This window comes from Sceloporus occidentalis, unplaced genomic scaffold (assembly GCF_023333645.1).
Source record: "Sceloporus occidentalis isolate IW3139 unplaced genomic scaffold, rSceOcc1.0.p SCAF_1, whole genome shotgun sequence".
In the NCBI taxonomy this organism is placed as follows: domain Eukaryota; kingdom Metazoa; phylum Chordata; class Lepidosauria; order Squamata; family Phrynosomatidae; genus Sceloporus; species Sceloporus occidentalis.
The window spans coordinates 197858588-197886384 of NW_028316981.1; the positions used below are offsets into that span (position 1 = coordinate 197858588).

Here is a 27797-nt window from a genome sequence, read left to right on the forward strand (position 1 = left end):
GGTTGCCTCTCCGCAGATATTCAAGGCCGCGGACCTAGTCCTCCTCTCCCCTCCCCTCAACCATCAGATCCATAGTTTGAAGGATTCCTCATGATGAAAAATGACTGTTGAACTGTTTTATGTCTCTGTACACCTATGTCTTAGATAACATCGGTCTCTAATTATGCATTTTCTGGTTTCCCTGGTTTGCACAGATTTTTCTGGTGCAGCTTTAACTATTTTATAACCTGAATATTTTTTCTTTAGAAAAAAAAGCACCTTAAATCCTAGGTGTGTTCTGCTTATATAAAAACTTTAGTCAAAAATATTAAAATATGTGAATGTATTTATGGTTTTAAAAGCATAATGAAACTGAAGCTAAATAAGGTGGAGGCTCTGTGGATTGGTGGTTCTCAGGTCCAGGAATTGGGTATACAGCCTGTCCCAGATGAACGAACAGGTGCATAGCTTGGGAATACTCCTACCCATCCCTGTCACTAGAAACTCAAGTGGACTCCGTGGTTCAGAGTGCTTGAGGCCATGCTCAAATGGTGCACAAGCTACAGCCTTTCCTAGACAGAGATAACCTAGCCAGAAGAGTTTGTGTACAGGTTAGTACACAAACTCTTCTTGATTAGTCTACTCTAAGTGCTCTATTTGGGTTGCCCTTGTCGAAGACTTGGAAGTTGCAGTTAGCACAAAAGGTAGCAGTTTGACTACTTACTGGAATACCATATAGACAGCAAGTGATACCAGTCTTAAACGAATTGCACTATACACAATATAACCTACATTTTAAAAAAATGATTTTTTTAAAAGAATAGCACTGGCTGTCAATACACTTCTGGTTTGAATTCTTGGGGTTTCTGATGATAAGGTGGTATTTAAAGCCCCAATTTGCTTGGGAGCATGATACTTAAGGGAGAGCCTCTCCCCTTACGTGCTTGCCCAAGGATTAAATTCTGCTGAGGGGGCTCCTCTGTGTTTCACCAATGAGGTCAATACAAAGCACTTAAACTACCTTCTTCTTGAATATCCACATTGTTTGTTTCCTCACTCTGGGTGATCACATGTTTTGATCTCAGCATGATAAAGTTGCTTAAAAAATCAAAATCATCTTGACTTTTCCTAGGCAGTTCAAGGGGAACAGGCCTTTTGTTCTGTGGGGTGCTGTCTGGTCCAACAGACACATTGTTAAGACTGATTAGTTGGAACTCATCATTTTTATCTTCTTTTCGACTTCCAAATGATAAAGGTTTTCTTATTTCTCTCCCTAATTTGGTTTCCTCAATATGATTTTCAGTAGGTGTACTCTCATCTTCTGTAGCTCTATCATACTGTATTGATGTAGGCTCCAAGCGAAATGACGAAAATGTTTCTTTCTTCAGAGGAGACCAACAGGAATCCTTTGTTCTACTACGTTCAGCAACATGAAAAGACTCCACTGTAGTTTTAGCCAAGGAAATATTCTCTTCAAGACATTCTGAAAAGGAAAAGAAAAGCTCCTAGTTGTCCATATAAGTGTTTATCTACTGTTCTGCCAAATACAACTGACTTAGAAAGACTAAATTCTATGAACAGATGTCAAAATCACATCCTCTAATTAGTATAATGAGGGATAAACCCTAATATAAAAGTAAACAGTTCAGCAATAAAATAAGCTCTCTAGGTAGATGGTAGGATTTTCTTTCAAAGGACTGAGTAAACATCTATTATTTAGGTTTGTATTTTTATAATAGCTTCTTCTGTTTTACAGCAGCTGCATTTGGAAAATATGTTCATTTCTGAGCCAAGTCTATTGAATAAATAACAGCTTGTTCTCCAGCAGAAAAGAACTACAGTAGGAATATGTGCTCCTAAGAGATTTGGCTGTAGGGCAATTCACAGATTTAATTAATAAATAAAAAAGAAGTAATGGCTTTCCTGGCACCCCAATCCTTTGAGTATTCCCTGAAGATGGAGAAGTAGGCTGGAGATGCAGATAGATAGATTGTATCCAATGAGACACATGTACCACTTTATGTGTCATTCATGGCCACTTGCAGTTTCTGTAGTTCTCAGATTAATCTGAGGGCTTTATCACATGCAGCTTTTAAACTGCAATTCCCACAGGATGGAAGCGACATCAGCGATCGTGATCGCACGATGCCACTCCCATTCCATCCCTTCCCCATTCCTTTTCAATGAACTTCCAATTGTGCAATACCATGGGTGCAAAAACCATTCCCAGGGCATTTGTGTGATTGGCATTCACATGATGTCACTGCCTCCCCCCTTTCCCTCCTTCTCCTTGCTTTTTAAAAAGTTATTATGTTCTGTTTTTTATGCAATTTCAGAGCTCTGAAGCCTATAAACTTTGAAAAATAATTTTAAAATCTTACATCAGGGTTGCAGAGCTCCATAATTGTGCAAAAATAGTTGCAATCCCCATAACCCCTAAAGCAGTGATGGTGAACCTTTTAGAGGCCGAGTGCCCAAAGTGCAACCCAAAACCCACTTATTTATTGCAAAGTGCCATGTCCCTCTGGCTTTCTAGTAACAAACTCTGGCAAACTCTGTGCTGGAGCGACGGCACATGTGCCCATAGAGAGGGCTCTGAGTGCCACCTCTGGCACGTGTGCCATAGGTTCGCCATCACTGCCCTAAAGGCATACTGGGCAAAGCATAAGGGAGAGAGGGAGGGTTTAAGAGAGAGGATGGGAAAAGAACACAATGCCGGCAGCAGCCTGGGTTGCACAAATAGAAGAAGTATGGTGGCGGCTGCTCCAAAACCAGCATTTTGCCATTTTATTTTGGCTTGCAGGATTGCAGCACGAAAGGGGCTGGTTTGATAATGTCCTTAGGCACCCAACCAGTTCAGTTTAAACAGTCACATACAACACAGAAATCTGGTAGAGAGGAACAAACACAGGACAGGGGAAATAAAGCTAGAAATTGTGGATAATCTGGCAGGTTTATTCCCCAATTGTTATAAATCTGAACTTTTACCAATTTAAGTAACCTAAATATATCTACAGTAGGATTAGGATGCCAATTGAAAACATATTATTACCAACTACTAAAGTGAAAATACTCTAGTAAACCAATTCTTTTTGTTATTCTTTTCTGTGAAAAAACATATAAAGAAATCCAAAGTACTTACTGTCTAACTGAAATTCAGTAAATTTTGAGAATACTTCCCCCTCAGTACAAGCAATTACTCCATCACTTAAATCTGTGCTGAAGGCTTCCAAAATACACGGTGAAGCCATTTTCTCCCTTAAATTAATCCATCCATCTTCTTCCAAGGAGCTAAATACCAAGGTGTCTTCATGTACAGACAGCAGTGTTTTCAGTTCAGTAACTGGAAGTTGTTGACACAGAGGTACAACATTCTGTTGGTCTATGAAAAGGGGATAAAAATGCAGTGCAATCTATTAATAGATAGTATGCATTTTCCTCATGGGCTTTTGGGAACACACATTTGCATTTGGGTAGCAACCCTTGCTTCCTCTATAGTGGTGTGCAATGTTCCCTGTTTAAATGCAAACTTGTGTTTTAATCTGATTGGTTAATATCTATGTAACTTTGAGATATTTTGGTCAAAGACCGTAAATAAAATGATGATAATGGCTACCAAACCAAGCAATTATCAGTGGTGGTTGCTTAACTGGAACTAAAGGAGTCCTGGCATCAAAAAACCTCTTTCTCACAAATCTACAGCATTGAGCTATGGCAGTTAAAGTGATGTCAAACTTTTACAGTGCAGATGCAGCCCAAGAAATGCATGCAAACTATTCTTTGGCACTTTCATAGCATATTTTTGCTAGTACAGAGACTGCTTTTGTGTTATAGGGATATAACACAACTGTATATATATATATATATATAACTGTGTTATACCAGTTAGCAAGGTATGGCTTATCCTCGCTTTAATGAGATGCAGAGCTGACTGACAATGTTATCCTACACATAACTAAATCCCATTAAATTTGATTGGGTTTAGTTCCAGGTGAATTGCTTCTTAAACACTCTTACCTGGGGTTAAGCCAGTTGCTCACATCTGAGTAAACATGCACTCTGACCATGAAATAAAACATTACACAAGTAACAACTTTCCTTGTAATGTGCCATTTTTGGGGCTAATGAGAAGCAAGGACTCTTAAAAAAATAACAGCATGAATGGTAACATAACTTTTGAGTATAGCAACCGCCATTTATTAGTTATTTTAAAACACTGGTTTGAGCAATTAAAAATAATAATGACCAACAAGTAATAAATGACTTTTTAAAAATGACACTACAAGTTTCACTACATTAGTTAACTGGAAATTATAACAAAAACGGGAAAGGATGTTTTCTTTCTTTGTCTTTCTTCAGTTAGACATTTAGTTATAATCATGTTTGGAAGAGTGTTATATTCCTTACAAATCAGTGTTCCAACATGTCACCTTTTATTTGCTATGTTTGATGTTTCATTGAATAATTTCTGAAAGGCACTGCAATATAATAGGTGATATGGAATATATCTGGAATTTGGTACAGTTACTACTCTGAATATATCTTAAAATGCTACATCACATGCCTTGAGGAGTCTTGTGTTTCATAATTATGTTGTGTGCATTTAAAATTTGGAATTAACATAAATCTAGAAACAGGATTTGTAAATATTTACCTGTAAGTAAAAGGGAAGTCAGAGGATGTTGGTATTTCTCTGATTGCCACATCCGGTTTTCTAAGCATTCAGTAGTGGATTCTGGAATTAAATCACTGAGAAAAAAAGGAGAAAGACAAAGTTAAGGTTCTGTGTTCTATTTCCAGATGTATTCTCTCTCTCTCTCTCTCTCTCTCTCTCACACACACACACACACACACACACATCACATCTCATTTTCACTTATCAAACAAATAGTTTGTGAGAAAATATTAGCACATATAACATGGATGAAATATATTGAGGGAATTTCATTGACTAGGAGGGCATCACCAAAAAGTTCCCTGCCATTACATAGGACAGCAAAAACCTACAAGCTTATTCAGCCAAAGGGCTGATGGAAGAAACATGTTAATACTCTTTTCCAGAAGTTGTGACAGGGCACAGTTTCATGAGCACCCCCAGTGTATTTTTGTATCAAGCAACTATGTGATTACTTAAATCTGTATTGATTTTGATAATTCACATACATATTTTATTTCGCCACAGGCTTTCTGTTACCTGTTACCAAAGGGCGAAACTGGTTCTTGTTGTAGTTGCATGCACAGTAAATTAACATGAAACTTCTCTGTTCTACTTGGAGGAGTCAGTGGTAACTCCAGTTCAGCAGGATGGAATGAAGTATAACTTGCTGGAAATTAACCAAAATTGAGAAAGGGAAGGGAAAAATAGAGAAAATGAAAGAAAGTATTAAAATGTTCAAAATTAAGAAGATATTACACTGAAATTGCATTTGAAAATAACTACTGCACCCCAGGAAGGCCCTTGTGACACTAATAAAAGCTACTTCCCCTACTCCTGTCTAACCTAATAAGATGCTTTTCTGAATAAAATATTGAACTAATGCTTAATCTGATAAATTTGCAAGTTATTTTATGTTTGTTTTAATGGTAGACAGGTGCCCACGTGATAGAAGGGGGGTAAAGATGAAAATTGATCTGAGATAAGTAACACACCATTTGAAAACCAAATTTGGAGAAAAATAAACCAGACCTTGGAAACATTGCTTTTTTAAGATTACAGTTGCAAGTGTTGGCCATGCTGGTTGTGGGATTCTGGGAACTGTCTGAGAAGGTAACTTTTTTGAGGTCTAAATGAAACATGCTTTACACCAGGAAAGTGAGGGAGGGGTGAATCCAAGAACTACCTCTCATTATGTAGGACCTTCCATATGCACCCAGCTTTTTAAAATGCTTTTTGGACTAAAAAAAACCCATAATCCCTAACCAGCATGGGCAGCAAAGCTAGCAAAGGGATTCTGGTAGTTATATTTCAAAAGAGTGATTTTTCTCAGTTCTAAACCACAATCACAATGTCCCTCATATGCTGAGCTTACTATTAAGCTTCCCTGTGTCTGTCTTTCAGAGATTCAGGACTAAGGAATAAAATCAGATCAACATATCTACCTGACAATTCTCACAAATAATGCTCCTTCAAATATGCCTATACCCACCATACAATTAGGCAATTTAAACACCTGCCTCAGACATTGGATTTTAGCATGTCATAAAAATATACCAAATTAATATTTATTTTATTTATGCTCTATTTTTACTGCCAAACATGGAGAAAAATTAGTGTCCTATTCATATGTTTAATTCTGTAAATCACTGCCTGCACTTCATAGTTTGTTTTTACAATATAGCAGAATCAGCGACCATTCTTTCTGTATTAAATCTATATTTTTATGGTTTATGAGAAAAGTTCAGATTGGAGAAAATACTCTATGGATAATAACAGAAGATAAACTGCAGAATTAAAAAAAAAGCAAAAATGAATATGAAAACATTGAGACGATGTCTAAAAGAAACAATGGAAATTTATGTTCAATGTATATTGTTTTTTGAAATTTTTATGTTTTTATATGTTTGTATATATAATAAAAATAAAGGAAAAAATCAGGAAAAAAAGAATTAGAACTGAAAGAAAATCTATGAAATATTAACTGTATTAATGAGATAAAAGCTCTTCAGAAACAAATTAATAAACAAAAACAGAGAAGAAACTAAAAATGAAAAAACAACATTTTGAATACTAAATAAACCAGGGAAATGGCTGGCCTACAAGTTATGGAAGGAAAGAGAAAATAAATGGATAATAGAAATAAATAAATAAAAAGAATGGAGAAAAGTGCTTGTAGGGTTTTATGCCTCATCTATCAAAATAACCTGGCTGTTTTTTGGATAGTATTCTCCTTGATTTGGGAATGCAGATGTATGCTGCTATTTATTGGAGGTGAAATATCTTGTCTCTGTAGAAGAGTCTTACCTTCTGGCTCATTGAAGTCCAGTAAATTTCTATTCTTATGGGCATAAACATCCAATATGGAACAACAGTTAGACATCTCCATTGCCTCTGGTGTAATTTTTCCTTCAAAATCTAGAAAGACATTAGCATGAAACCAAAACAATGGCTTATTTGAGTACTGATTTTAAATATTAGTATTACATCTATAAACAAAACAATTAATAAACAAACGGGACAAAACAAAACCCCAAAAGTGGTGCTAAAATGCCTTTTACTGTATCCTTACCTTCACTGGTTATTCTGAGACATTCATTTTCATCTCCTGTAACTTCTGGAGTTACTTGATATAAATTTTTCAGCGCCAAATATGTGGGAATCTCACTGCGCAATCTGAGGTCTGCTGTTTTGTAGAATGGCAACTGAATAGCAAGTACAGGGGTCTAGAAACAAAAATAATGTATGTTTCTCAGAACACCTTGAAGATTTTTCTTATTAGAATGCCCAAGATCTTTTAAATGAAGATAATGGAATTAAATAGGGATCTATTTTGGAAATCAAAAGTGCCAAGAGGAACCTGTATCTTGGAAGTAAATCAATTGTTCATTTAATCTTTTTTTCCTTCCAGTAAGAATTCTATGTGTAAGCTATGTTGCAGACTGCAAAACACAGAGGAATTATAGACCTATGCTATATCCGTTCATGTTCTCTTCACTCCTTGTGTTGCCATTGCTAAGAAAGGCCTGAACAAAAGTTTTACCAGTTGCTGAAATGCCTTGCTAACTGACGTGCAAGAGGTGAACAAAGCATTCTGCACAAGCTCACAAGCTGGAAAATATCTGTAAAAGCAGTTTTAACTGTGGTGCAATCAATCAAGCTATCTTTTCCTCCCTCCCTCCAGCAGTCCTTAATAGTTACTATAACCACTACAGTTGCTCCAGGATGACTAGGATGGGGGAAACAAGCTCCATCCCATACATGCATATACAACTCCAAATGTTGCTAGGGAAGGTTTTATTTAAAAAGGGGGATATTTTACTTTGTTTGGGAGGCAACATTACACTTCACTCCCAGTCTGGCAATTGGCAATTGTTCCTAGGGAAGGCCTGAAAAGGAGCTCTAACAAGTGTTGCAACAGAATTTCACAAGGTACTGTGAACAATGTTAGAGACTGAAAAAAGTCTGAAAAGGAGTTCAGTGTCACGGATGACCAAATTATCTTTTTAAAAAGAAGGCTTATCCAGCTGCAGAAGCTGGTGAAACACTTGAGTTTTCCAATTCCTAACATGCTGACATTAATAAAAGATAATACCTGGTTCCACAGTCGTGAAAATGTAATTTTAAATTCTTTACGATGAATAGCAAAGCAAGTTATATTATTCTTGCCCCTTGACAGAGGTCACTGTTCACAAAATTATATTATTTGCAAACAGCTTGGAAGCAGAAAGAAAAAAATCATCATGTATGTGGGGGCTACTGATTATCTGGAAAAAATACCCTTGGTGGGGAAATCTAGCCAGCCTGAGCAGGCAAATTTGATACAAAATTGACAACATGCATACACCCATAGTGTGGGTTAGCTTTCATAAGGCAATTGAGGTGCACACTTCATTAAATTAGGGATGGTGAAAAGGATACATACATCTTTGTAACATTGGGTAAATTTTTAAAACATGGTTTTCATGTACATTTCAATTAAGAAAACAATTGCATAGTGATCTGATATGTTACACAGAATTTGTGGAGATTATTCACATACCTTCTCATCCTTTAAAGATACTTTGCAAAAATCTTCATGTGGCTCTTCTGCGAAAAGTAGTGTCACAGTCCTTTTGAATGTTAAGCACTCCCTTTTAAAATCAAAGCACATGATTTTTTTTGTTTGCTATTTTTATAAAGACTTTTCCCACTTGCAATGCCAGTTAAATATGCTACACTGATGATTATTTTAAGCTGGCAAAGTGTCACTTCTTAACTGTCTCATAACTGCAGTGTAGGGGTAGGAGAGATGAACCAGATACAACCAAGCTTTAGAAGAAGAGATGGTGGGAGAGCATAATTCTTTCAAGGTCAATATTCTTTGTAGAAAATACTGTGTAATGTGGGCTTAATTTGATAAGAGCGAAAGAAATATCTCCACGAATATTAACTTCCAAAATTCCAAACTGTTATCATATCAATACCTTGAAAGTCTTAAACATTCAGTGTATACAATAATTGCATACTATATTTCAATAATCTGGAAAACAGTCAGAATATATTCAAAAGGCAGGGCAAAAAGAGCAACATACAATGAAAAAAGACAATGTAACGGAAAAATGTAAATTGCATTTAATACAATTTAATTAATTCATAATATGCCAACAAGCAAAGGTATGCAAATTCTTGCTTTTCTCATTAATGTGTATAAAAATGAAAATTTGCAATGTGTTTCTCCTTGGCAGAGAGGCAGGCAAGAGACATTCAGTCCCATTTGTGAAAATGAATTTTGTTCAAATGTCATAAATTGCACAGCCAAACCAAAATAAACCACTGTCTTATTGCATGCACATTTGAAAATTAGAAGCATTGGATTATTATTTGCAACTTTTTTGATTGATCAACTAGTTTTTGTGTAGTTGCTGTATATGTTTACATTGCTACACAGACACAACACACAGAGGTTTTGTGCAGAGATATTTCTGCACAAATTGCAGAAACGTCCACAAAAAGAAAGTGTTCTTTGTCTTGTTCTTCCTTTGGAAGCCTGAATTCTTGCAGAAGCTGATGATTTTTCAGTAGGCTGTTTCAAGAAATGAGAGAATAAGAAATTTTCTCTGTAGCCCTAATACAGCATATTTCAGTGGAAGCCATCCTCATGGGAACAAGAACACTGTTCAGTTAAGGCAGTGATTCCCAAAGTGGGTTGTATTGCACCCTTGGGGGCAGTACAAAGATCCAGGGGTGCTGTGAAGGAAAAGGGTGTGGCAAGGGGATGATGAGAAAAAAAGGGACAGCAGTCAAAGTATTGGCACACAAGAAGGACAAGGGAAACAAATGGCCTTTAGGACCATGGTGAGGATGAGGTGTCAAAGCAAGTGGAGGTAGAGGAGAAGTGGTAGCAAAAAGGAGCTTTCAGATTTGGGACCCTTCTTAAGCTTTGTGAGCACTGCTGGGACTTTTCTGGCAGGATGGATCTACACTGCTGCTTCTGCTTTTTTTCCTCAGACAGGCCAAGAGAAAAGGTACAAGAAACAATGTTTGTGTGTGTGTGAAGGAGAGACAGCCTGTGGGGAAAGCACATCTCTGAAGAAGGAAGGGAAGGAGTTTCTGGGGTTGCTTCTTCAAATGAGCCCTTTGCCTCTCTTGGATAGAGAGTCCTTCCTCATGAGGAGAGAAGTGAGAAGCCAGTTGCACCACTTTCCATTCCAGTGAAGATGGATTGAGTTTCCTTCCTTGCCTTCCTTTGCCACAACACTGGCACAGGCTAGTGACTTCTCAATCACTGCTTGGTTGCTGCTCTCAAGGAGATCAGGTACAAAGGGAAGAGCATCTGAACAGCTGGTCGAGCAGTGACCGAAAAGCCTCTCACCCACACTGTCCTTTGTCGCAAGTCCAGGCAGGCAAGAGGGTGCCCAATTGCTGCTCAATAGGTTGCATCCTTTCATCTGGTCACCCTGGAAGCAGCAACCAAGCAGCTGGCTTTTTTTGCTGTAAGAGCAGTGTTGCCAACAAGCCTCGGAGATAATTCCCGAAAATGTTTGTCCAAAACCTGCTGAATCCCCCCAGATCACACGGAATATTCAGTCACAATTCCCGGAAAATTCCCATAATGTTAAAATGGCAGCTGTTTTGCAAATAAACGTAAACATAATTGAATAAAAATAATTGTAACTTATTTCAACCCTCAAAATCACCACTGAACCAAACAAAGAATCTTTCAGTCCTTTTAAGATATTTATTTTGACATGAAGGGGGTTCAGGAAGCTTTGTGCCAAATAGAAACGTGTTCGGCTGCAACCGCACTGCAGAAATAAATCCAGTTTGACACTCTTTTAATTGCCATGGCTCAGTGCTAGGGAATCCTGGGAATTCTAGTTTTCAAAGACATTTAACCTTCTCTCTCAGCAAACTCTGGTGTGACAACAAACTACAATTCCCAGGATTTCATAGCACTGGGCCATGGCAGTAAAAACGGTATGAAACTGGGTTGTCTCTGGAGTCTGGAGTGAAGATGCAGCCTGAGTTGGGTCCAAGACACACTGCAGAAATAATCCAGTTTGAGACCGCTTTAACTGCCCTGGCTCAGTGCTAGGGAACCCTGGGAATTGTAGTTTTGTGAGAAAGAGCTCTGGTGCCACAATGAACTACAATTCCCAGGATTCCCTAGCACTGAGCCAGGAGAGTTAAAGTGGTCACAAACTGGATTATTTCTGCAGTGTTTTGGACCTTCGTTATTAAAAATGCTCAAGGTCCAATCCATACTGCAGAAATAATCCAGTTTGAGACCGCTTTAACTGCCCTGGCTCAGTGCTAGGGAACCCTGGGAATTGTAGTTTTGTGAGAAAGAGCTCTGGTGCCGCAATGAACTACAATTCCCATGCATCTGAAGAAATACGCTTAAGTCTAGGAAAGCTCATGCTGCCAACTTTTCCTTCAGTGAGACTCAAAGGTGCTACAAGATCTATCTCTCTATCATCATCACCATTATTATCATTATTAAATCCAAATGCAGCTGAAGAACTGGACTTAAATTGGCAACACTGATATCCTGTAGACTCATTCTCTGGGGCTGGGATCTGGAAGCGTGCAGGCAATTCCCTTGTTCAACCAGGGAATCCTGGGAATTGTAGTTTGTTGTGACATGTTGAGACTCTGCTTTTTACCGGCAGCCAGGGCTCCATGCATGAAATTCTGGGCTTGGTGGTTTGTTGTGCCCAGAATCCCATCATCGCAGGGAGCCTTGCAGTTAGAAGCAGTGCCAAACTGGATTATTTCTGCAGTATGGATGGCAATGGAAAAGGGAATGAAAAGAGAGCCACAAAACAAAATTCTGGGAAGACAGGGCAGGGCTGCCAACTGACCAGGTGCTCTGCCCATGCTCAGAGGCATATTTAATCACTAACACACACACACACACTCAGGGACATCACATTCACATCACACAACCCAAATGGTCCACCTCACAGTACAACAATGACCCTGAGAGGTAGGCTTGGGGCACTCTGCCCAAGCTCAGGAATTCAGAAATCCAAATGTCACTCTCAGGCAGACACAGAAGTCCACAACATCAAGCCATGAGACCATGATCAAGTATTGCCTTTGTGTGCCTTAAAACTTCTGTCTTACTTGGAAATCCAAGGCAATTGGGATTAAGCCAGCCAAGATCCCTCACTCCCTGCCTCTCTCCAGCACTGCAGCCATTGTGCTTTCCCCTGGAGCCTGAGAATGCCTGTCCTCTCTCTGATTGGCTGAACTATTCCTCCAAACAGTTGGGGTTGGTTGGGCTTGCTCTGTCCTGGCTCTCAGAGGGAGTCATTAGAGAGAGAGAGAGAGAGAGAGAGAGAGTTTTTCTCCAGCCCTCTTGGCTGAAAACTGTTACACTCCAGAGGGTTGGTTGCTCTGCAGGCAGCAGGCTGGAGCTGAAAGGGCCAAAGTCGCCGAAAAGGCACTGAAACAGAGCTAGGCGCGAAAATCACACGAAAAGCTCTGAAAAGTCCCCGTTTTCGCGTGAAAGTCGCGAAATTGGCAACACTGTGTAAGAGTGGTGTGGTCAAGAGGGAGGAGCAAGTCTGAGCTGCTGCCCAAACAAGAGAAGCTGAGGAGGAGGAGGAGAAAGTGGTGGTGGTGAACTGGACATGGCTGAAGTAGACACAGCTGGCCAGCTGGCTGCTGAACAAACAGTAGACCTAATGGTGTTATTTCGTAGTGTGAATGAGCCCCAGGATTCCAGAAATATGCCAGGTTTGTGCTAAATAAACAATTATTGAGTTGTTTAGTGGCTCACATTAATCATGTCTACAGAACAATAAGGGGAAGTCAGGATTTATCAGAATCCTTGCTTAAAGTTTTATGTAAATGTGTCAAATTTATATTCCCAAACCTTAGTTGACTTAAGAGGGTCTACATTTGGCAGGTCCAGATTCTATACAGCAACAATTATAAAAAGGTGCACAAAAACAATTCAGTGGCTGATATTAAGCTACTGATTATATATACCAAAAATTGCACACCATCTAGTTATCTAATACCTGAAGATGTCTTCTTCTGTGATACGGTCACCTTCAGAATTTAAAAGAGGGTCCTCCACATAGAAAATGTTTAGGCAGCTTAAGAGTGTTTGGAGAGTCGGTAGCCAGTTAGCATATTGCACCAAATAGTCAGTAAAAATAAGTTCATCTTCAATATATAAACCTTTTAAGAAATTGAAAATCCAAATATAATGTCATATGTAACGGATTTACAGATCACTAAAAGGCACCACAGTACCCAAACTGTTGGTTGCCATGGGAATAAACAAAAGCATGATTAAACAGATCCAGTTCAATATTTATCATACTTACAATGGCTATTGTGTCATTTGGATAAGTTTCTAGGGACTAGGTTATCAAAGTTTCTATAGCTTCAGAGACCAAATAAACAAGAAAGGTAATTTGCTTTCAGGCTCCCTAAATGACAGATTGAAGAGCAGATATTTTAAAATATTTCTCTTCTTTGCAATGAGCCAGCCTATTTGAGCATTGGTATTCTCAGACAGAAGTATTTCTCATAAGGTTGCCAGAATAAAAACTGGAGAGGGCTCTGTAACTTTAATAGCTGTGTAGAAGAGGGAAATGCAGCAAATGCTGCTTGTTGCATGCCAACCTTTCCTACATGAAAAGTATAGGAGTTCTCTCTAGTTTTCACTCTGGCAACCCTAACTTTACACTGCATAGAAAAGCTATTCTGAAAGAAAACTCACAAATTGTTTATGGTTTTAAGTGGTAACCTGTTCAAAGACAAAGCTGGTTGAAATGCAGGCCAAAAGAATTAAGTTCTCCTTTTTCTTCCTTTCCTTCTTATAACTAGGGCTGCCAGATTAGGAGCACTCCAGCCCCTGGTGAAGTCAAAGGGAGTGGACCGTAGAGATTGTATTAAGCATAATACATTAAGCATTCATCATAGTTCCTCACAGCCTGTAATTCAAATAAAACAACTAAGTCTAACAAATGAGAAAATATTTCTCTACTTGGATATTAAATTTTCCAGTGTCTGTTGCTGTTATGTGCCTTCAAGTCATTGCTGACAAACCAAACTTTCCTCATCTCTGTTTTGAACACTTTTGTAAGAACTGCTTCTTACAAAAATAATGGGTTTTTTTTTCCAAACCTTGATTTTAATGGCTTGCCCACATAAACATGTGTGCTTCACTGGCTATATTTCCCTTCAGCCTTTCATCTCCCCCCACCTATGATATTGCTACTAATAATTGTCAAGTTTTGGGAGAGATTGTGATGATGACAACGATGATGGTGATAATAGTGATGATGACGATGATTATGATGATGATAGTGACCAACCAACAAGACAATGGTATCTATGCATTTCTATTCAGAAGCAAGCTCTACTGCATTTAAATTGACTTAACCAGTTTTACTTTAACATTTATAGGATCTTTAAATTTAACATATCCAAGTAAAAGTTTCAGCATTTTTTGGCAGTAGAGGAATCAAAGAAGAAAAACCTAGTGAGAATTTGGAGGAGGGAGGAAAGGAAGAGAAGTATTAGTGTAGCTAGAGGTGAATTAGAAGGAGAAAGAGGGAGAAAGGGATGGAAGAAGGAACAAGAAAAATGAGGAAAATTTAAGAGTAGGGAGAAAAAGGACAAGGAAGGAAGGGGACTAGGGGATAGGGGAGAAGTAAAATGCAAAAGGTTGCAGGGAGAAGAAAAGAGAGAAAGGAAGATGTTTAGCCAGAAGTTGCTGTGGTGGAGGAGGAAGAGAGAGCAGAAATCAAGAATTAAAAGAGGGAGAAATCAACTGCCTCAGCAAAGATGAAGAAGGACATTTGTACCACACTTTTTAAAAACAGTGATGCAACCCCTGTATGCCTGAAACTAAAAAAGGAAAATATGATGCAGGTTCAACCATTTAGGTTACAATGAGAAATTGTGAATTGGTGGGAAAAGCCACCAAGCAGCAAGCTTGTAGTACCAAACTGTCTGGAACATAAATTTCCTCACCTTGTGTGCCAGGTTGCACTGCACTGATAATACCCCACAGCGTAAAGTACAGACTGCTTATTTACCTTTTTCTTGCTCTTTAACTACTTCTGGAGCAGAACTAGACTGCAAATCATTGTCAGAAATAGGTTCTTTCTTCTCACTTTCCTTTTTAAGCATATAAGCCTCTTCTATATCAAACGGTGAACAGGGATTTGAACTTGGGACAATTTCAACTTCTTCATTATGAATATAGAAGCAAGTGCTTGAAATGGGTTTCCTGAAGGTGGGAAAGTCATCTGTTTAGTACATTTAAGAAAATGGGACCTATTGGCCAGCTACTCACATTTATTTAATTCATAACCTGCCTTTCACCCAATGTGAGACAAAATACAATACAGCCAAAACCTAATCATATTAAAAGATTTAAAGAAACTAGTCTATTAAGACAGCACTCATTTAAAACAATGTAAAAGCAAGAACTACAATGGTCTGTCATGCAAGGTGCAATGACCCAAACACTATTGATGTTGCAAAAGAAACAACCTGCTGGGCTACTGAACTATACTAGTCTCCTTCTGTGGCATGGAAACATCACATGAGATATCTGCTCTGAACATTATCCTAGAAGCCATTATGCTATGCATTACCCAAGCATAAGAGTTGCAGTCCATTTCTGAGAAACCATGAGACTCTCCAGATATTATTGGACTGCATCTCTTGGCAGCCCTAGCCAACAATTCACTTGTCTGGGGATAGAAAACCAACTTTCTTGGTCCTCAATAAGAACAGCAAGGATAATTCTGGACAGTCATAAAATTTGTCCCAGCTTATGGTACCTAGGGACAGTGCGAGCAAATACAGATATGAGAGAAAACAAGTGGAAACTTAGGTATCTTTCAGACTGGTCTAAAGAAGTGTGAATTCTCAAGCCCAGCTCCTTGCACTTTGATGGATTCAGACAGTTTTTGCCACTTCCACATCCTCTCATTCCATTCTTTTGTCAGGAACGCTTTGTAGCTATGTCTGTACTACAGGGTCTTCAAGATGTCTTTTAAAATAAACTGGAGAATAATTTGCTGAGGTGTTCTTATGGTTTGAAGAGCAAAATTTCTCCTGTCCAAATTTTTTTTTAAATTACAAAGTTATAATCGAAAATGCCATTTCACTGATGCACAACACCCCTGTAAGTCTGAAGGTATTTAAAAAGAAAAAGGAAGGATAAGAATAGAAGGGAACATATTATTCTGATATATCTCGGAATTAAAAAGAAACCTGCTTGAGTTTAGGAACTAATGTTCTCATTGGTGTTGAAAACTGCCAGAAGATGCTCCAGGATAACAGAAACATCATTTTGATACTTTTTTAAACTCTTGAGAACTATGACAAGAAATAACACAAGCTCCCAGCACATTTGTCCTGTCTGTAGGAGACTTTTGCACGGAACATTTCTTCTAATCCATCACAGGAGTATTTCAACTACTTGAAGAATTGCTCAGATGTTTTTGAAGAGTGGATAGTTTCAAGAGTGGGAAAGGGAAAAAAAGACCTTTCACCATTACTTCCAACACCCAGCTCCAGGAAGCCTTTCCCTGCTGTACTTTAAAGTGCTGCCAGCTTCACACTTGACAAATTGGGAATTATGCAGCCATTTAAATAGTGTTAGATTGCAACTACCAGCAGCACTAGCCAGTTTACCAACAGTGAAGAATGCTGGGGGTTGCAGTAGTGTTTTAGAGTTACAGTACTTGCTAGCCTCCAAATGCCTGCCATTCCCTCTAAGCCACACAAAAAACCAAATTCACTTTTTGGATGTTAAGAGGATAGGCTGTTAGAACAGATCTAGAGTTTCATCTTTCAAGGCTTGGGGCATAAGGAGGGCAGCTTTTCTCTATTTTTCTTAGTGACATTTCCTCTTTTCCTTTTCCTTTCAATTTCCCCTTGCAACAAAAGGGAGAGAAGATGACCTTTGAAATTAGCTGTAGGCTTGCTGACACTTACTGAACATGATTGAGGAGTGTTCTGGTGAAGCAAGAGGACTTCGGATCCAGCAGATCCAAGGCTTCTTCTGATACCCATATCCCAACATGCTCTGGAACTCTTCAGTCTCCTGCCTCTGCACTTTCTAAATGAAGGAACTGATCTAAGAACCACACCTTTTACTTTTTCGGGTGCCTGTTTTACTGACTTTGACAGTTTCTATTCCGGCTTGTCTGAAACTTAATTTATTCGACTCCCTAAGTAAACTCTTGGCTTAAGAACAGTAGTGTCAGCAGAAAGTCAATACAATCTTTAGAATTAACTAAATGCAAGAGACAAGAAGAACAAGGTCATCCTATGAAAAGGATTAATTGACTCTATGTAGATGTACAAAAATAACATGTCTCTCATATTAGACAAAATGAATGCACATGGAGACATAAAAAAGCTTTTTTCATTTGTGAGAAATAACTAAATTGGATAACAGCTAATCTGACTGTCTATAGAAAATTATTTTAGCATTCTGATTATGATTTTTTCTATTGAATAATCTTTTATAAACCATTAAAGCATCTTAATTATATTTTAACAAACAAGGTCATTCTATGATTTGTTTGCCCTCTGTCTTATTTAAGAGTAAGTACATTATTTCAGTGGCTAAAATGCTATGATGTCATCCTTCTTGTTTTGAGATATAACATCATAAAGTGTACTTTTCTGGGTTTGCTTGCTTTGTAGAAGATTACAGAACAAATTTATTTGTTTGCCTGTATAAACAATTGTTATGTCCTTTCAAATTGTTTCCAATGAATAGCAACCCTAAGGTTAACCTATCATGCAATTTTCTTGGCAAGATTTGTTCAGAGATTATTATTCTTTATCTTCCTTGGAGGCTGAGAGAGTGTGATTTGTCTAATGTCACCCAGTGGGTTTCCATGGCTGAACAGGGATTCAAACCCTGGCCTCTAGAGTTATCATCCAATGCTCAAAGTAGTACAGCACGGTGGCTCTCAAACAATGGAACTTGCTTAATGATGGAAAGTTCTCGTTCTCATAGTGCAATGTAGTAGAAAGCAGCAAAATTTGTCACATTATAATCCATTCCCCCTTAACCTGAAGAACAGAAGCATATTCTGTACAATTACTGTACAGAATAAGATAACTAGAGGGTCTGGTTTATTTCACCTCCTCCTTATTTCTTTTATCTCTCTCTGTCCTCAGCGTAGACAGCAGAGTGGGCAAAGACTAGGGGGCATATTAGCCCCTCAGAAATCATGGAGAATGTGTCCCTCCAGATGTCTCCCCCATAAAAACCAAAGTAAAAATAAACATTTTATTTATTCATTCATTTTTATTTTATTTATGAAGGGAGGTGACCAATTTAAGCTACAAGATTTAGCACATGAAACAGCAGTGGGAAAAGTGTGGCTCTCCAGACCTTTTTGGACTGCAGTTGCCACCACCCTTAGATATAATAGCAATGGTGAATAATGATAAGAGTCACAGCCCAGCAACAACTGAAGAGTCATAGGTTTCCTATTCCTACTGTAAGACCCATGTGAATGTTGGAATGATTGTCCCAACCAGAAAGTAAATATGATGGGAAAAGCAAAACTGTATCTTGATGCCCTTGATGGTACCCCACTACGAATTGTGATGTAATGACTGAATTGCACCTATAGTACATGCATAAATTCAGCAAATTTGGGCCCAGGCTGCATGTTAAATTCCTGCTTTATCTGGAGGATATTATTTTTATGGTTCAGACCTATATGTATTGGATTTACACATGTAGGCCCTTTGCAAATGTAATGCCCCACATGCAGGAGAAAGAAAAGCAGGACCAGTATTCTTTAATGGGGTGAGAAAGCTGTCCCCAAAAATACTAGGGTCCTGGGAGGGCATCCACAATTGACTTCAATAGGGGAATGAATTTTGCTCAATAGGAAGCAGCAAGAGGGCTTGGGTAACTATTAGCAGCCGAATTCCAATGGTTTTATCCTTAAGCTATGTACTGTATCTTGAACATAATAGGACTAAATGAATTTATTTATTCATTTATCAGATTTATATTCTGCCTTTTTCCCAAAATGAGATTCAATTAACTGCATGGTAAACTTAGTTGCTAATGATACTAACAGATTCCACCTAACTGTATAAATTAAGAGGACTCACCTCTCCAAGAAATCATCTATGTAAAGACTCTTCTTCCAGAGATCAAGCATAGAAAATGTCATCTGAGTGGAATCAATAGAAACTGCAGCAGAATAAACAAAAAGAAGGCAACAATAATTCGAAAGAGGCAGTATCAAAACAATTTATTCCTTTTGTTTTCCTGATGGAAGAAAAATTCTAGTAAATGAAAGCAGAAATGGGTCAAAGGCATTTCCAAGCAGAAATACATATGGTGCACCTTGAAAAGACCTTAGGGCTCCAGCATGTACTGTATAATCCTACAAGTCTTTGGTGACCACTGGCTAGAATGGTCAACACAGGCAAGCAAAGAGACCCAAGACATGAGGGGAAAGTGTATAAGAAGAAACTTTCCCACTAGCAGCCACAGGCCCTTCATCTACCTATATGCAGTAGCTCAGCTACTCATTATAAGAAGCATAATCTGCAGCAAAACTTCAAAATTGTTACTGTTGGTGTGCAATGCATTTATGACTGCAATACCCCTCAAAATGCAAAAATACAGGCTATACAGGTTTAATCTCCCTTATCCAAAATGCTTGGCATCAGAAGTGTTTTGATTTTTTTCAGATTTTGGAATATTTGCATCTACATAATTAAATATTGTGGAGATGAGATCCAAATATAAACAGAAGCTCACGTATGGATACATCTTACACATAACCTGAAGGTAATTTTATACACAAAGGGCTCATTTCCACTGGTAACATAAGGCGATTACTGATTTGGCTTTGCTTCATGTCTGAAATCGATTTCATAAGGTCCCTCTTCCCACAACAAAACAGGACCTTTTCATTATGCCTTTCATTATGCCAGGGTTTTTTTGCCACTGTTATTGTCCCCATTAGTTTGCGCCCCTTCAAGCCAGGGGTGAAGTAAGCTGGGAAGGACAGCTCGGGCCAGGGAATGAGGCCAGGGAGAACAGATCGGGCCCTATTTTTTTTTAAAAAAGATACAATCCATCAATGAATCAATAGAATGGCTTAGCAACTGCTTGTCTTGGCAAGTAGTTGCTAAACCATTCTATTGATTCATCAAGGAATTGTATCTTAAAAGGAACAAACAAACAAACACCCATGTCACACAAAAGACAGCACTGGGAGTGTGTGTGACATCTCCAAAAATCTGGGGAGGGATGATAAACACACACACCCCTCTGCCATTCATCCCTCCCTTCCAGCATGAATTGATTCTGATCTGGTGTTCCCACTCATTGGATACGCTTCAGAATCGATTTGTCTGAAAAGAACCACTTTGAAACCACAGTCATCCATATTTGCAGCTTTGATATTTGTGGAACAGTCATCATAGGTGAGAGGGTGGCTTGTTTTCAGAAACAATACTTTGAGCCGCGGCAGTTAAAGTGGTGTCAAACCTCATTATTTCTGCAGTGCAGATACAGCCTAATGACTGGATTCACCACACAACCAATATGGAGGCCACCAACTGTCACAGCTTCCCTGTTCCCCTGGATAAATTCTACTCAGACTCTTTGTCTCCCAGAGCTAACATGGCCAGAAGGAATGGCGTTTGCCTGCATGGATATTTCTCCCTACCATCTCAACAACAAGAACATCTTTACAAAATGTAGACCTATGATTCTAACATGGTTATATTTCTTCTTCTTTTCTCCTTTATGACTTTTAATACCTTTGATTGATGAAGAAGCCAGTGGAGCTTCAAAGCTTGCATTATGTACTTTTTAAAAAAATTGCATTTTAGTTGGCCCCATAAAGGTATCCTTCTTTTGTCAATTTTGGATGTTATTGTACTTTGCTGTAGGACTAACATGGCTACCCCTGGGTATGTTTTCTTGTGTTCAGATTGTTTAAAAAGATATACCTGTCCCTTATGCTCATGCAAGATTTACTCTCAGACAAGACAATGACACTGAATGAATACAAAGTGGTCTGAAAACAGTATTTGAATAATTGGAATAACTGTGAACAAAACCAGTATTAACAGTCTTTACTGACATCAAATAAAATGCACTATAGCTATATTGACAAGGATAGCTTTTATGTGTAGGATGCACATAAAACTGGAAGAACTATTTTATTAATGGAATGCTTTGAGCTGTTCTAATATGCCAAGAGAATGCTTTGAATGGGTAATATATTTTGTACACAAGGTTATCCACAGACATTTTGGATCTCAGCCAGGTTCTCTGGCCTTTTCTATCATTTATACTTGACTATTTACATATTTAAAATATAAATTAAATATGACAGTTAGATATAGCATACCTCTTGTCCAGGGTTTCCTATATTTATCATCAGCAAATCTTCCATCATGATGATAATTTTTATCCTGGTATAAACAGGAAGGGATGTGAATAGCCAAGCACTCAAAGGAAAGCCTCTCCCTAGCCACTTTCTGCACAAGAAAAATATACTACATGATTATGAGTGATACTGTTTCAGTTTTGCTTATATTATATAATTAATTGCTTCCTAAATAACCATACTAATATGCTGAGTTGGCTTGGCCAGTCCTGTCACTGGAAGTGTTAAGTGATCACATCAAGAGATGCATTTCCTTTTTCTAGTACACAGACATTTTGTGTATATCCTTAAATACATGCCCTGAATTTGTTGTTACACTGATGGAGTGGAACTCTTCACAAGCATCTACAGTACTGTTCACCAGCTGTAAAACACACTTTGCAAGCACTGAGGCACACACCCCCACACAGCCAATCACATCCCCACAAATAAAATGGCTGCATTATTGTCAGAATGGGGTGCATGCCTGTGGCGCACACTGCACTGCGTGAATGGGGCTTGAGTACGCACAATTTGGCTTATGCAGGGGCGTTTGTCCAGAACGGATCCCCCATGTACGGCATGGGGCGACTGTAAAGCCAATGAACAAACTAACAAATAAATAAATGTTTTAACCTGTCAAATTATTTAATAGGCTTTAAATTTGATCATGCCGCTTTGATCATTGCGGAAAAGCAGGATAAAAATAAAAATCTATTATTATTATTAAATTTAAATTTAAATCAGTTTAAATTATTTCTTATTGTTTATATTTTAATTGATTAAAATGATTTCAATAAACATGGCCCTGAGATCATATAGTTTAAAATTATTAAACAATTAAAATTATTAAACAAATCAGTGGAGGGTTCCTAGGCACCATGTGCCAACTGCCTGAACTTCCAGTGAATATGTTGGATGCCTGGCAGAAGGACAGCTCAGAGCTGCAGAACAAATAGCTAGATCATGAATGACCAAAGGGGTATGCCACAGGACGAGAAAAGGGTCATTGCACAAGGAAGCACTGAATGACTTCTTCTTGACCAAATGAAAAAAGCACATAACAGGGACATAGCCAGGATTTTACGAAGGGGGGAGGGTCCAGACTAAGTGCCACCATTATATTGGGGCTTGGGTGCGGCGGCACAGCAGCACACACCATTCATTTTTCTAATGGAAGGGGGGGTCCAGACCCCAAGACCCCCCCCCCGGCTACGTCCTTGCGCATAAGGAGTTTTAACAAGGGGTTACACCTGTGCATGTCCCCAACAAGATTCCAGCTATTACAAGTCTACTTCTGATATGGAAAAATTCAATCCAAGTCTTAATTTTCACAGATTTGGTTAAACTGATATACTCTGTTGATTCCATAGAAGAGGTTTGTCACCCATTCCTATGTATGTTTACTTGGAAATAAGTCCAACTATGTTCCACTGGGTTTACTGTTTAGCAACAGGATTATTAAGTCTTTTAGGACCTTTAAAGTCTTTTAGTCAAGTCTTTTAGGACTTGACTTTTAAAACCAAGCTATTGACTATTATTGCCATTTTTAATCTGGCAGAAAGGTTAACCCCACTCTTTTTTTAACATTAAAAAAATCATTCTCACATACTTTAAAAACACACAAAACATCGAAAACAACCATGACACTTCACTTACAAATACAAACATTAAAAAAATCCCCTATGTTACCCCTTATTCCACCAAACAATCACCTAACCATATAAAATTAGCTTACAGTTGTAAACCGCTTAGACACTGTTAAGTATGAAGCGGTATATATATGAAGCTGTTTGTTTGTTTTAAACAAAACATTAAATTAATAGTCTCTTAATTTCTTCAGTTTTTTAAAATACATTTTCTACTTCAGAAATTCCTGCATCTTTTATGATATTTATGATATTTATAAACACATGCTCTTTTAGGTCATATATGGGCCCATACAGACAGGCCAAAATAAAGCTACTTCGGGTCAATATGGAGGTGTGCTGTTTAAATGATACATGCATCTTAAGAGGACAGAAGCTGAGCCAAAGTCATGCTCCAGTCCTTTGGCACGGCTTCTGGCCTCTTAGGACACATGCATCATTTAAACAGCGTACCTCCAAAGTAACCCGAAGCAGCTTTATTTTGTCCTGTCTGTATGAGCTCATATGTTTGTATCTCAACTAGCTTCATTCCAAACCTATAACGAAATCTGATCCCCATAACACTACTATGAACATATTAGAGCACAATAAAATAAATGGTTTCATATACTAAATCACATTTTTCCTTCTGAAAAGAAGGCACTGGGAAGATTGACATTCCTATGTCATAGCATATTCTTTAATATAGATATTCAGAAGAAATTAGTGAAATAAATATTAAAAACTCAAGAAGGTCTTGTTTTTCCAAATGCTGCTGTAATTGTGTTACTGTACTTGCTTTCTGTGCTAAAACATTATCTATATTTTAGAGTGGACAATCCTAACACATTTCTGAAAGGGGAAGAGATGGAGAACTTTGACACTGTACCTCATAATAATAGTCTATTCCAATATACTTTACAGCTGCAAACATAATGTTTTCTGTTTTGCAAAGTATTCAAAAGTGCAGCTGTCTGAAATAAGAGGCAAAAATTGTTTAAGAACACATAAAATCACCAGAAAATCCGGTACATGAACCAGAACCCTTCAACATTACTTTTCCCTTCTCCCAGCCTCTAATAGATCTAGGCACCACTTTAACTGCCATGGCTCACTGCTATGGAATTCTGGGATTTGTAGCTTTGTGAGACATTTAGTCTTCTTTGTCAGAGAGCTCTGGTGCCACAACAAACTACAATTCCTAAATTCCATGGCACTGAGTTATGGCAGTTACAGTGGTGTCAAACTGGATTATTTCTGAAGTGTGGATGCAACCCTACAGTGTTTAAAACTGGGAAAAGAACCGAGTTATTTACATCCTAGCTGCAGTCATTATATGACTACTGTCAGCACTGCATTGAGTTTCCATGCCTCCTTCTGCAGTGGCACAAATCTTGAGCGAAGATGTGGACCAGAGACAGACCACATGGCAAAGTAATTTCATATAATGAAAATAACTAGGCAAGACTGTGGTAAATCACCACAGAAAGATATTTTTCAACATGCTCCGTTCTTCTGAGGCATATAGTGACACTGCAGAATTAAAGCAGTGTGATCCCACTTTAACTACCATGACTTTATCTTACAAAATCCTGGGATTTGGAGTTCGGTGAGGTATTCAGCCTGGTCTGTCTTGTGCCTCACCAAACTACAAATCCCAGGATTCTGTAGGGTAGAGTCATGATACTTAAAGTGGTGTCAAACTGCTTTAATTCTGCAGTGTGGCTACACCCTCAGCCAAACCAACATATTCTGGCCACTTTAAGAACTATTATAATGTTTCCCAATCTTAAAGCCATACACTTTGACACTGCTTTGACACCCCTTTAACTGCCATGGCTCAATGCTACAGAATTTTGGGAACTGTAGTTTGTTGTGGCACCAGAGCAAAGCTGCTATAATTGTACATATTTCATAAATAGTATATATCAAACTTTACCATGCTAACAAATAATAATTAAAAAATGAACTGAAAGAGAATAATTCCTTGCTTTCCATGTTAAAATGTTATCTATATTTTAGACGATCCTAATACTCTTCTGAAAGGGAGATCTTTGACACTACCTCATAAAAACAGTCTATTCCAATATACTTTACAGCTGCATTTATACACTAGTTCCTGTTTTGTGATGCATTCAAAAGTGTGTTGTCTGAAATAACAATAAAAATTGTTTACAAACATAAAAGTCACCAGAAAATTCTGTACATAAACAGAACCTCTGTTCCCAGGATTTCCCTAGCCTTGACCCAGGACAGTTAAATAGGTCCCAAACTGGATTGTTTCTGAAGTATGTTTTGGCCCAGAGAAGGCTTAATGCCTCACAGAAGTCTCAACATTACTTTCCCCTTCTCCCAGTCTCCAGATAGAAGACCTAGGCTGCATCCGTATTGAAGAAATAATCCAGTTTGACACCACTTTAATTACAAAGGTTGTCACACGACGATTTTTGGATCTCCAATTCAAAGCCATTCCAGACCCATTCATGAGAATTCATGTTATTACGTGATAGATTATCACATGTGATTGCTGTCTATGCGGAGTCATTCTGAGCCCTATCCTAAGTCCATAGCATTGAGCCATGGCAGTTAAAGCGTTGTCAAACTGGATTATTTCTCCAGTGCGGATGTAGTTATGGAGTGACGAAGTGGAAGTTCATTCTGAATTAATACTCTCAGCCTTGCAATGGGGAAACCCCTCTGAAGAAAGTTACTAATAAAACCCCTCGCCTTAAGGTCGCCGTAAGTCGGAAATGATGTGAATGCAACAGAGCCACAACAAGACTCCTAAAACTGTGAAATTGGGAGAAAGGGCAGTGGCACTGCTGCTCTGATAAAATTTGATTTAATGTGCCTGTAATCTCTCCATATAACTATTTTCAGGGCAAATTTGGGGAAGGAGGTTGGGAGGTAAACAAGCAGATCCTTTAAGAAATCTTTTTTAACAGCATGTCTTACTTTTGCACACTTTTCTTAAGCATAAAATAAGCATAAAATCATCCTCATGACATTGTTGGTGAGGCCATGTGGGAAGTTTTGACTCTAAAAACGAACAAGCCGTTCTTTTAAACTGGTTAGACTGAGGCATACTGGAAAGAAGTTGGTGCGGGAACCATGCCCTCTCCTATAAATACAAGGGCAAAGCACTTTTCTACAAATTATGGCCATTATGGCTGCATCTGCACTGCACAAATAATCCAGTCTGACATCACTTTAACTTGCCATGGCTCAGTTCTATGAAATCCTGGGAATTTTAGTTTATTGTGGCATCAGAGCTCTCTGACAGAGAAGGCTAAATGACTCACAAAACTACAGTTCCTAGAATTTCTTAGAACTGAGCCAAAACACACTGCAGAAATAATCCAATTTGAGACCGCTTTAGCTGCTCTGGCTCAATGTTAGGGAATTCTGGGAATTGTAGTCTTGCGCGACTTTGATCCTTCTCTGTCAGAGAGCTCCAGCACCACAATAAACTACCATTCCCAAGATTCCCTAACCCTGCGCCAGGTCAGTTAAAGCTTTCTCAAACTGGATTTTTTCTGGCATGTGTTTTGGACAAAAGTGGCGTCAAAACTGGATTGTTTCTGCAGTGCAGTCAGCTTCTGTGTCACAAACAGCTTAAGCCATTTTATTTTTCAGGACGTTTTTGCCCTGCTTGGAAGTAGAAACTGCGGGTGAATCCACACTGCAGAATTAAAGCAGTTTGATACCACTTTAACTTCCATGACTCTATCCCTATAGAATCCTGGGATCTGTAGTTTTGTGAGACAACAGAGCTCTCTATCAGAGCAGTCTGAATACCTCACCAAAATACAAATCCCAGGATTCCACAAGATGACAGATAAAAGTGGTGTCAAGCTGCTTTATTTCTGCAGTATGGATAAGCTCTTAACTTGCCATGGCTTCCTTTGGCCTTCCTTCCCTTTCATGTAGGCCAGCCCTATTTTAGTCAGAACAGCATAGCTTCCACCTGTTTTTCCATAGGAGAACATTTCCCTAAGGGAGAAATTCTCTGTATTAATAGAAACTGGCAAAGAGCAAATTAAAATATGTGATTCCTCACATTTCTGGGAAAACATTTAATATTTTCTCCCAGTTACTTACATATAAATACCCACCTGTCCGCAGCATGAGTGATTTGCCTTTTCTTGAAAGTTAAATAGATTTATAGGTAATAAATCGAGTTAAGTAGGCCATGAAGGAATAACATAATCAAGCAAACAGACTTTTTATTTTACATTAACCAAGCAAAACAGTAGAAGTGGGTGGTTTCTCTGAAGCCTCAGCTTCATTCACACGATGCAGGGACTATAGGTTCTTGGAAAGAGGAGCCATTTTATTGCTGATTTTGGTCTAATTTGGAAAAACAATGCAGGTTGACATCCCTGTTAACCGCTATGGCTCAATGTTATGGAATCCTGGGATTTGTAGTTTGTTGTGGCACCAGAGCACTCTGACAGAGAAGGCTAAATATCTCACAAAACTACCAGTTCCAGAATTCCATAGCATTGATCCATAGTAGTGTCAAACTGCATTATTTCTACAGTGCAGATGAGGCTTTTGTTAAGCAAGGGGCATAAACAAAGCCTGAACAAGTGAGTAGGGTGCTTTTTATAATTTTTTTAAAAAGGGGGAGATTTC

At 38.4% G+C, this 27797-nt stretch overlaps 1 protein-coding gene across 9 annotated transcripts in view; it reads right to left on the bottom strand.

Annotated features, from left to right (window-relative positions):
• The window catches only part of SHOC1 (shortage in chiasmata 1), a 54196-nt gene extending 26683 nt beyond the window's left edge, over positions 1 to 27513 (bottom strand). For 2 of the 9 annotated variants that reach the window (XM_089488426.1, XM_089488376.1), the window contains exons 1-13: positions 27275 to 27513; positions 24049 to 24133; positions 21514 to 21643; positions 19250 to 19331; positions 15181 to 15374; positions 13147 to 13309; positions 8676 to 8766; positions 7206 to 7359; positions 6941 to 7051; positions 5174 to 5303; positions 4634 to 4728; positions 3122 to 3361; positions 1001 to 1462 (exon numbers count right to left, since the gene is read on the bottom strand). In XM_089488426.1, the coding sequence (XP_089344552.1) occupies positions 1001 to 1462; positions 3122 to 3361; positions 4634 to 4728; positions 5174 to 5303; positions 6941 to 7051; positions 7206 to 7359; positions 8676 to 8766; positions 13147 to 13309; positions 15181 to 15374; positions 19250 to 19331; positions 21514 to 21643; positions 24049 to 24093 (1897 nt within the window). In that variant the 5' untranslated portion in view covers positions 24094 to 24133; positions 27275 to 27513. Of the gene's footprint in view, positions 1 to 1000; positions 1463 to 3121; positions 3362 to 4633; positions 4729 to 5173; positions 5304 to 6940; positions 7052 to 7205; positions 7360 to 8675; positions 8767 to 12244; positions 12303 to 13146; positions 13310 to 15180; positions 15375 to 19249; positions 19332 to 21513; positions 21644 to 24048; positions 24134 to 24475; positions 24670 to 25223; positions 25305 to 25350; positions 25525 to 25662; positions 25686 to 26114; positions 26376 to 27274 lie in introns of those variants that run through there. The other 7 variants (XM_089488407.1, XM_089488413.1, XM_089488419.1 and 4 more) reach the window with 7 other exon arrangements.
• Positions 27514 to 27797: the final 284 nt, after the last annotated feature.